Genomic DNA, 11,315 nt, shown 5'->3' with positions numbered 1-11,315 from the left:
ATTATTTCTCCCTAATTGTAATCAGATTTCTGATTATTTAATGAAAACAGTAATCACATTACTAATTACTTTACCATTACGTTACTTTCTAAAACACTTTCACAGAAAAGTAAAAAATGTTCTGCTAAACTAATATCCACTGTCTATACTCTTGTCCATTGCACTTTTTTTTCTTTCTTTGACTCGTTGGGCACAAGCCTTTCAGCACTCACAAAAACGAAAATAGACATCCATTTGAGCAAGGGTACTTTATTCTACATAAAATATTGTTTTAGAAATGTGTGTAACCCAAGTACTTAAAAGTCACCAACAAGTCAGTAATCTGATTACAAGAATTTAAAATGTGATGGATTACACTACTTTTTTCAGATTACAGTGTCATTATTTTGTTATCAGATTATACCCAACATACAAAAATGATCACTGACTGGCAAAATAGCACTCGGGGTCCCCACCCCGTTTGAACAAAGAATTTCCATGACTTTTCCATTTCTAGCAATTCATGATCACTGAAAAAGTAAATCATATTATAGAGATTGCACCGGCAAAGAGAGCAATTTCTTGGCGATGTAATATTTTCAAGCTGAGCTTAAAAGTAAATATGGATATTTTCTTTTTCAATTTTATTACATTCCAAGACTTTTCCAGGCTTGCAAATCACAATTAGAAAATGCCATGATATTTCCATGTTCTCCATAACAGTGGGAGCCCACTACATTTAAAATACTTCCAGTTGTGGTAAACAGCTTACGTTACCACGGTCCTATGTATCACAGTCCAGAATACCAATAGAGAGGTGAGAAAGAAAAGTGGAGTGAACCAATGAAAACACTCCAAAAATGTATTTGCTGAGTCCGTTGACCCATATGAGCACCATGAAAGTGCCACCACAGTGAACCTGTTTTGATAAGCTTTGGTGTTGGCAGTCTGCGCAGTCTCTTTATGGGCTATTCCATTGCTTAATAATATTTCCTATCAGGCCTCTCGGTTGCGCTTCGTGTTCGTAGCAGTGTGTTAGCCACCGAGCCATTTCAGGTAAGGATTTGTGGCAGGCTTAGTCTTGCTGTGAAAAGAAATACATTACATCTTTCTTTGTCCTTTTTTCATCTTCACTTTTCACTCACACTACCCCTGGCCTGACCTTGATCAGAGTGAGGAGCAGCATGGTGCTACAGCACTCCTGTGTGATACTTTTGCCCCACCTCAACAATGAGGCTGAGCTTCGGTTGCCTCAGTGTGCCTGGATGCATAACATAAGAGAGAGGTATCAGCTTCACACAGCAGGGCAATTACGCCCAATAAACAACAGAATATGAACCCTTCAAATACCCCCTAATGGGCATGAAGCCTTAACAAAACCTTCAATCACCAACCCAGCCGCTGATGTGTTCTGCATGTCGAATGGATAAAACCTTCTAAAACAGTGTTTCCCAATCTTGGTCCTGGAGTACCCCAACACAGCACATTTGGGATGCTTCCTTTATCAGTTCAGTTCATGGATCATTCTACTAAATATAGCTAATGAGTTCAATCAGTTTAGTTAGAAAAGGAAAACGTCCAAATTGTGCAGTGTCCCAGGATTGAGAATGGCTAAATCATATAATATCTGTTGCGGTGTATAATTTTGCATGATTAAAATGTTGTGTGACCGCCCCTTAAGGTTAAGGTACACTTAATTTTTCTATATTCCTTTTTGTCTTATGCACAGTTGAGAGCTCTGGCCTTTCAAAATATACTCTTTTGACCACGAGCACGTCCGGACACATTCAATGCATGCGTATCCCAGATGACTAATTTACACCACGTGTACTGTGGGCAAGACATAGTAGCACATGGAAAACTGTAAAAGTATACTTTGCCCCTTTTCTCTGTTTCTAGCGTTGGCTATTTTAGTGCGGCTATGAATAAAATCATAATCAGTTCCACTAAAATCAAATAGACTTGACTATACCCAGGTTGGGAAACTCTGCCCTAGATAACAGTCATACTCAAGAATGACCATGTTCTAGCTGTGTGCAAAAAAGACTTGGACAATGCGCAGATAAACAAGAGAATGCACCTGCACGTTGACCATCAGTCAATACACTCCTCCATTAAGGCCAGAGAGCGGCTTTGCCCTGAGGTTCTGCGACTGTGCCATTCGGTAACCATTTCTTTCTCCATGTGAGATGAACATCTCTAAGAGTAAAACAAGACTCCTGAACCATTCCTCTTCCACAATGATTTACATTTAAAACAAAAGTCAATTGAAGCAATCACCCCTAAAACAAACCCTCTTTGGCTCCGTGACCCACTTATTCCCATGGCCTGAGCTCAAAGTCGATAGAGCAGACGTTGCAAGATTAAATGCAGCCATACGGCCACTGGAACTGCAACAATACTCTCTCTTCCACATGAGTGAGCAGAATGGCCCGACTCATCAAGTTATGCTTAATATACTGAAGAAGAGGCATCAGTCATCACTGTCTGTGCTTCAGCTATGCTACTCTGATGCTTTATTTAGACAATAACGAGACACAAAATGTGCATCAACACATCAAACTGTGATAATTGCAAACAGTCTGTGCATCCTAAGGAGTATCTAAATAGAGCTCTCTTGAAATAGGAACAACTAAAGACAAGAGAGAGTGAAAAGAAAGAAAAAGGGAAACAGTATACCAAAAAAAAAGAAGGATGGAGGAAAATAAAATGCACAAGCGTGTAGCCCACAGTTGTTCAGATTTTGACGTGACCTGGATGGCAGCGAAAGGGATGAGCAGCCATCACTGTGAGACAGAAGAGCCTCTATCTGTGTATGCGTAGTGTGTGAGGAAGGGATGGAGAAAAAGCTTAGATTCAGATCCCAGTTTCAGTGTATCTTAGCAACCGTTTCTGTCTCCCAGGTGACAGGGACTAACATCAGTTCCTGTCTGTGTAAAAATGTGTGTCTGTGTACTAAGTGGTCTGCATGTGCATATGTGAAACTACATGAGTATGTATATAAAATGTGTGTGTGCATGGTAAATGTACTGGTACTGGTAAAATGGTTGGCTGCTCTGTGACTAGAGGCTGTTTTGCAATTCTCCAGAATTTTTAGTAGCTGTTAAAAGCTCAGATTGTGTGTTCCATGTTCCTATTACACCAACTGGTGCATTACAAAGAAATGAGCCAATCACTGGACGTATGATAGATTTAGAACATTCATTCCTAATGTGACAGAAATGTAATACGTCTTGCATTAATCACAAGTTGTTTCATAATTAATGCCTCAGGATGCTCAAAGTATAAGCATTATCAGACAGTAATGTTCATTCATTAAAAATGTTAGGGTTGCTTTGCACACAAGATGTCTATTAAACAAAGTGTCTCCAAGTCAAAATAATTTGTTCTTTGTTCAGTTTAGTCATAGTATATGCTTGACACTTTAAACTGGTGCATACTTCGCAAATATTGCATGCGACAGCAAAGATGCAAGGTATGTGCATATAACATTGTACATGCATGTGTGTGTGTTTGTGCATTATATTTGTACATACTGTGTCTCTGTGGTCAGCCTGATTACATGATATGCCAAGGAAAGCATGGCCAAAGCTGCCATCTGGTATGACTACTTGGCACAGGAGTCCACTGTATCGTTCCATGACATATTGGAGTGGTTAATTTTAACAATGTGACACCATTTGGCAGAATCAAGCATTCTGCAAGCTATCAGTCAGTCTATTTCAGTCACTTGTCGGCTGCTTACACACCACTACCAGGTTAACACACCCACAAGCATATGCATACACCAACAAATGCTTGCTCTGATCATTACAGAATCAGAGGCCCTGTTTACACCAAGTATTAAGAAGTGTTTTGGGTGATCTGTTTGAAACTGGACGACGTTAAATACAGATGTAAACAGGGTCAGAAACGTTTTGAGATTTATCCGTTTCAACCACGTAGCAAAGTGGTCGAAAACATGGAATCAGAACACTTTCTATCACACTGGGCTTACAGTGTAAACGCTTCTGATTTCAAGTCTTTTTAAACAACAGCCAAGGACCGCCTCCTTACCTGTCCATCAATATTTACATTTACAGTGCCCGAAGACCTAATGCAAAAATTGCTTTACAAAATTAACTTTATTTCAGTTTCAGAAAACAACATATTCTAGACGTCAAAAGACAAAGTAAGAAAAGTAAAACCTATAGAAAGTAATACTTTCATAAAAATACAATAATAACCTGATAGATTCACCTTATCGGGGTGCGAAGAGGAGGCGTGTCATTCGAGAGTGATGAAATAGAGCCTGATTTTTAAACTTTAACATGCTTCAGTCCTGCATTTCCACAGACTGAGTGAGCCTTAGCGAAGTCACGGAACAGCTCACAGGATTCAGCGATAGGGGTGTTTGTGTGTAAATGAAAAAAGAGCTCTCATCTCAATAAATACACGTATACCTCTATTCTTCCTTGATCCTGTTGCTTCTAACAAAAGTAAAAGGAACAGAGCTAAGATGACTCCCTGTGTTCTGTAATGAAACCTCTGAAGCAAGGAGAGATAGGTAAAGCAGTCCTTAGATAAGGTTCATAAGAATTTCATCCTCCATGACACTGGAAACTGGTGGCATGCCAGGATTCTGTGTGACTGGACCTCGTGGACCTGTATGGATCATCAGTGGACCTGCAAGAATGAAGAGAGATAATACAGTATAATACACCCAAAAATGTACATTTCATCAACATAAACACTCTCATATGGTTCCACACATGTATGACTGACTTTCTTTAGAAAGAAACATGTTTGGCAGGATGTTAGCTTCAGTCACTATTAACTTTCATTGCATCTTTTTTTTCCCATGCAATAAAAGTGAATGGTGACTAAGGCTACCAAATTACGCATTGTGCTTGTGTTCCTTAATTCTTATGCTCTTCTATGGAACACAAAAGTAGAGGTTAGGCAGAATGACAACCTCAGTCACCATTCACTTTCATTGTATGGAAAAAAAGATGATATGAAAATGATCACCAAATGATGCCTAACATCTCTTTTTGTGTTTCACAGAAGAACGAGGAAGTCATACGGGTTTGGAACAACATAGTATGAATAAATTATAACAGATTTTTAGTTTTTTTGAATGAACAATCGCTTTATCTTATTACATTTGATGTTAGAAAACCACTATATAGCTTTACAACTCATAGCAAAAGAAATATCTGAAACTATTAACAAGGTCAGAGATGTGATAAAACTAAACTGAGTTAATGATCCTGTTCTGTAAAATTACACACTACCTTGGTGAGGCTGCCTCCAATGAGGCTGCATCTGAGCGCCCCCTCCTGGTGCTGAATGGACCATCTGTTGGATGGGGTGCATTCCCTGCATGCCCTGCATCCCACCCTGCTGTAGAGAGAGACAATGAGGAGAGAGAGAGAGAGATGAGTGGCAGAAGTGGTTCAGAATGAGATTTCACTGGGATGGTGTCAACCGCTCTAAAACAGTGTTCTAACCAGATGTGACGCAATAAAATTACAAAGACAAGCTATTTGTTAATACACACTGAATGTTCAAATGCAGCACAATGCAACACAACCATGGCTAATCAGAACATTTCTGATGTATAACATACAGCTATGTACAGCTGGATTTCAAAACAATGATATTTTGGAGTGGACAGGGCTAAATGTTCATCAAACTGTCCTGTCGGTCATATGGTGCATTGGGCTTCACAGATGCTCAGGACATATAAGAGCTCTTTGCTCATGGGGACCTAGGATTGAGTCCAACCTGGATCATATCCCAATCCCCCTCTTTGAACCCTACTTTCTGGTCTACATTCTACTGCTTTATAAATAAATGCCAAAAAACGACATGTCGCTCATCGCTTGTTGTGGTTGTAGCAGGTTAGGAAAGAAATTAGATTATAACACAGTGTTAAGCTTTGGCTAAAGTACTTGATTAATTAGAAAACAGTTGCCAAGTAAATAGCAGTCACAAACTGTTCTTCAAAACACACTTACAGGCTGTTGTTGTCTGAGGAGGAGGCTGCGGAGTTGGGGATTTGCTCCTGGGTTTTGGAGGCGGAGCATGCCACCAGGAGGCTGGGCTTGGCCTTGTGCCACCTGATTGGGCGGGGCACCAGTGACTGGTGGCTGCTGACTGCCTGTTGCAGCAGCTCTCAGCTAATGGAAACCAAAAACACGGTGATGGCATCTGAAAGCACTGCTATACACAACACTGTTTTATGAGTTTATGTAATAGACTGTAAACATTGTATTACATAATGCCTTGTCCTGTGTGAGAGTTATGTCATACTGAAGGAGAGAGCAGTGAAAGCAGAGGCAATGTAACAGTGCTAAAGGTGTTATAGGGGACATATATTTTTGTAGAATTTCCTCCCCAGAAGTCCACTTAAACCATAACACAAGTCAAGGCTTCTATCTCCAAAACCTAAGTTTAGTCTGTCTCAAAAAGCATGCCCACAGACTGATATTCACACATATTGGAAAATATTCAGTTTTAAGGCTGTTAGTAAATTTGATACCCACAAGCAGAACTGTATATTCTGCTTTGTATTCTGAATCTGTGAAATAATCAATATTTTTTACTTTTGGGTGGAAGGAAATTATGATAATAGAATCTACACATATTTGGCTTCTATTTGATATTATTTCTTCAGTGTTTTCTGTACAACCTTTCACTGAGACTGCTGTGGTGTTGTTTGAATAATTGTGTTTTTTCACCCTGGTCTATTATTGAGATATCATGGATTTCAGATTTTCCTGCCCCTACATGGCAAATAAAAATGAAATTAAAAGCAGTTGGTTGCTTTACACGTCAGTCTTTACACGTCAGCTAGGCAATCACAGGTAAGTGGATGGTTCTGGGCCAGAATAAGCCGCAAGTGGACCATACGTAATGTACATAGTCTTTAAGACATCTATGTGTGAATAACTTCTATGTTTGGCTAACTTTTTGCATGTGAAATATGTAACAAATCCCCTGCCAAGTTCCTGAATACTGAACAGGTGTTGATCTGTTAATGTGGGCGGTCATTTGTTAATGTGCTCATGTTTGTGACATCAATGACATCCCACATTCTAAATGACAGGTTTTTCTGCTAAGTTTCCATAAATGAAATGGGTTGACTGCAGCGGAAGCTTCACATTGGGATTGTTAGAATATCCACATAGTACATTGAACTCTATTATGTTAAAAGAGGAAGCAAAACAATTTGATGAAATGTCCCCTTTAATACAAATGGTGCTGAAATAGCAGAAAAACAAGTAGTAAGACCCTGTGCTCAAAAAAACTGAATTTCTAGTCCTGTGGGAAATTCTTTGTACATTAAATATACACTCACCTAAAGGATTATTAGGAACACCATACTAATACTGTGTTTGACCCCCTTTCACCTTCAGAACTGCCTTAATTCTACGTGGCATTGATTCAACAAGGTGCTGAAAGCATTCTTTAGAAATGTTGGCCCATATTGATAGGATAGCATCTTGCAGTTGATGGAGATTTGTGGGATGCACATCCAGGGCACGAAGCTCCCGTTCCACCACATCCCAAAGATGCTCTATTGGGTTGAGATCTGGTGACTGTGGGGGCCATTTTAGTACAATGAACTCATTGTCATGTTCAAGAAACCAATTTGAAATGATTCGAGCTTTGTGACATGGTGCATTATCCTGCTGGAAGTAGCCATCAGAGGATGGGTACATGGTGGCCATAAAGGGATGGACATTGTCAGAAACAATGCTCAGGTAGGCCGTGGCATTTAAGCGATGCCCAATTGGCACTAAGGGGCCTAAAGTGTGCCAAGAAAACATCCCCCACACCATTACACCACCACCACCAGCCTGCACAGTGGTAACAAGGCATGATGGATCCATGTTCTCATTCTGTTTACGCCAAATTCTGACTCTACCATCTGAATGTCTCAACAGAAATCGAGACTCATCAGACCAGGCAACATTTTTCCAGTCTTCAACTGTCCAATTTTGGTGAGCTCTTGCAAATTGTAGCCTCTTTTTCCTATTTGTAGTGGAGATGAGTGGTACCCAGTGGGGTCTTCTGCTGTTGTAGCCCATCCGCCTCAAGGTTGTGCATGTTGTGGCTTCACAAATGCTTTGCTGCATACCTCGGTTGTAGCAGTGGTTATTTCAGGCAAAGTTGCTCTTCTATCAGCTTGAATCAGTCGGCCCATTCTCCTCTGACCTCTTGCATCAACAAGGCATTTTCAGCCCACAGGACTGCCGCATACTGGATGTTTTTCCTTTTCACACCATTCTTTGTAAACCCTAGAAATGGTTGTGCGTGAAAATCCCAGTAACTGAGCAGATTGTGAAATACTCAGACCGGCCCGTCTGGCACCAACAACCATGCCACGCTCAAAATTGCTTAAATCACTTTTCTTTCCCATTCTGACATTCAGTTTGGAGTTCAGGAGATTGTCTTGACCAGGACCACACCCCTAAATGCATTGAAGCAACTGCCATGTGATTGGTTGATTAGATAATTGCATTAATGAGAAATTGAACAGGTGTTCCTAATAATCCTTTAGGTGAGTGTAGATTTTATAACTATAATTATAATTTTTATAAAAAATCATTACAAATTACAACCGTGATTCCAAAAAAGTTGGGACAGTATGGAAAATGTTAATAAAAACTAAAAGTATTGATTTATAAATACCATTCACCCAGTGCTTTATTGAAAGCACTAAACAGTTCATTATTTCATGTTTTGCCTTGTGAATTTATAAATTTTATTGGAAATATACACTCATTTTAAAACACTCTTCAAAAACATTAGGACACTAATGTTTACTACTGTGTAATATCCCCATTAATTCTAATAAGACTTAAGTGTTTGGGCACTGAAGACAAGTTTGTTATGTTCAGCAAGCTGAATTTTCCCCATTCATCCATTATTAGGTCTTCAGCTGCGCAGTTGTAGTTGGCCTTTGCTGCCATATTTTGCGCTTCATAATGTGCATAATTCTGCTTTCCTTCTCAGATGAGACCGAGACTGAGCCCTGAGAAGTCGGCAGCGCTTCTGGACAATGTTGATGTATGGCTTCTGCTCAGCATTGAGTAGCCTTAAAACCCCCAAATTTTAATTCTCTCATGATTTACTTTCCCTCCTGGCATCCCAGATGTGCATGACCTTCTTTCTTCTGCAGAACAATGCAAGTGAATAGGTGCCAAAAATGTTAAGCTCCAAAAGTATTCCATATCACTCCAGTGGTTAAATCCATATGTTCAGACATGATATCATAGGTGTGTGTGAGAAACAGACCAATATTTAAGTCATAATTTTATCATAAATTCTCCTCCCTGCCCAGTAGGGGGCAATATGCACAAAGAAAGTGAATCCCAAAAACAGAAAGTGAAGGAAAAAGGACTCAAATATTGATCTGTCTCACCCACACCTATTATTTCACTTCTTAAGATATGGATTGAACCACCAGAGATGTATGGAGTACTTTTTTATTGCCCTTATGTCAAAATGTTGGCACCCATTCACTTGCACTGTATGGGCCTACAGAGCTGAAATATTATTCTAAAATCTTCATTTGTGTTCAGAAGAAGAAAGAAAGTCTTATATATCTAGGATGGAATGAAGGTGAGTAAATTATGAGAATTAAAATTTTTAGGTGAACTAACTCTTTAACTTGCATCTGTGGATGCAGTGGAGAATTGTGTTGATTGACAAAGGTTTACCAAAGTATTTCTGAGCTGATGTCATGATGTCCGTTACAGACGAATGATGGTTAAGACAGTGACGTCAGAGAGATCGGAGATCACGCATATTCATCAGTGATTTTACAGCAGGACAATGCCAAACCACATACTGCCCGAATTACAAGTGCATTGCTGACTGCATGTCTCCAGATGAGAATATGTGGCGAATTATGAAACGCAAAATATGGCAATGAAGGCCCTGTATGATTGCAAAGCTGAAAACCCACAAAACAGAGGAATGAGGGATATTTTCAATATCGATGTCCACCCCATTGCCCAAAATATTGCAAATTTATGCCTGAGTGCCCAATACATCACACAATAATCTCTGAATCTTCGACCAAAACTCATGCAAATTTATGCCTGAGTGCCCAATACATCACACAATAATCTCTGAATCTTCGACCAAAACTCATGGATATTAACCAGGACATGGATTATGTCTCCATCCTCTGATTGGAATCACCAGCAGGGTGTGTCTTTAAGACCAACCATATACAATCTAGAGGGGGTCCAATAGAACCAATGTAATATCTTGAATTGCATAATGCGCACCCTTGCATCTCTAGATGTAGAATAGACTTGACATTTTTTTAGAATCTTAGGCCACACTCCCTCCTCCAATTCCAAGTTTAAATCTTTCTCCCATAATCTCTTGATAGAAGTTAGAGCTCCGTCCCCCAGACACTGAATTAGCAGGGAGTAATACACTGATGCCTCTTGACCTTTTCCAAAATCAGTAATCAGCACACCCATAGTATCTGCCACCTTACGGGGGTATGCTATTCCCCAAAATAGTACAGAGCAAGTGGCACATTTATTCATTTATTCATTTTAGCTGACGCTTTTATCCAAAGCGACTTACAATTGCTATATATGTCAGAGGTCGCACGCCTCTGGAGCAATTAGGGTTAAGTGTCTTGCTCAGGGACACATTGGTGTCTCACAGTGGATTCACACCCGGGTCTCTCACACCAAAGGCATGTGTCTTATCCCTTGCGCCACAATCCACTTTGACCAGCAGAAAGGGGACTTATTAATACTTGGGGTTCAGCCATAAGCTCGAGGCAACATTTCGATAAATATACAATTTTAACACTCTGGACACTTTTGTCAATACAGAGTGCAAATGCGAGATAAAGGGGTGTAACTTAACTTCTCCGGTTAGTTTGATAGAAAGGCTTTGCAATGACAAAATAGGGGCAAGAACTTCCTGTTCAAAACAAAACCAGGTAGGGACTCTTTCAGGTGGAAGCGACCAATGAGCCAAATGTCTGAGACCGAACGCATAATAATAAAAAAACAAAATCTTATGTAGGCCTAGCCCACCTTTGCCAGTCAGCCTATGCAGCTTACTAAAATGTAACCTGGGATACTTTCCATTCCAAATTGAAGACTTTGGTATGCATATTGCTTGAAATAAGAGAGGGGGACAACTACAGGGAGAGATTGTAGCAGGTAGTTGGATTAATTTTATTAACATTAACCTTCCCAATCATCGATAAATGTAATGAAGGCCATCTACCCACATCGCTCGAGAACCTTTTTATTAAAGCCAAAATGAACTAACTAAATCACATTAATTTGCTTGCAATAAAATAC

The 11,315-nt window shown here is 39.8% G+C and overlaps 1 protein-coding gene across 3 annotated transcripts in view; it reads right to left on the bottom strand.

Annotated features, from left to right (window-relative positions):
• Window positions 1-242: 242 nt before the first annotated feature.
• Window positions 243-11,315, bottom strand: part of LOC127648230 (mediator of RNA polymerase II transcription subunit 25-like) — a 28,167-nt gene continuing 17,094 nt past the window's right edge. For 2 of the 3 annotated variants that reach the window (XM_052132810.1, XM_052132812.1), the window contains 3 exons: window positions 5,982-6,143; window positions 5,256-5,364; window positions 243-4,644 (listed from right to left, as the gene is read on the bottom strand). In XM_052132810.1, the coding sequence (XP_051988770.1) occupies window positions 4,538-4,644; window positions 5,256-5,364; window positions 5,982-6,143 (378 nt within the window). In that variant the 3' untranslated portion in view covers window positions 243-4,537. The remainder of the gene's footprint in view (window positions 4,645-5,255; window positions 5,365-5,981; window positions 6,144-11,315) is intronic. The other variant, XM_052132811.1, reaches the window with a different exon arrangement.

This window comes from Xyrauchen texanus, chromosome 8, assembly GCF_025860055.1.
Source record: "Xyrauchen texanus isolate HMW12.3.18 chromosome 8, RBS_HiC_50CHRs, whole genome shotgun sequence".
Lineage (NCBI taxonomy): Eukaryota > Metazoa > Chordata > Actinopteri > Cypriniformes > Catostomidae > Xyrauchen > Xyrauchen texanus.
Note: the sequence above shows the minus strand (reverse complement) of the source record. Positions and strands in the feature narration are given on the sequence as shown.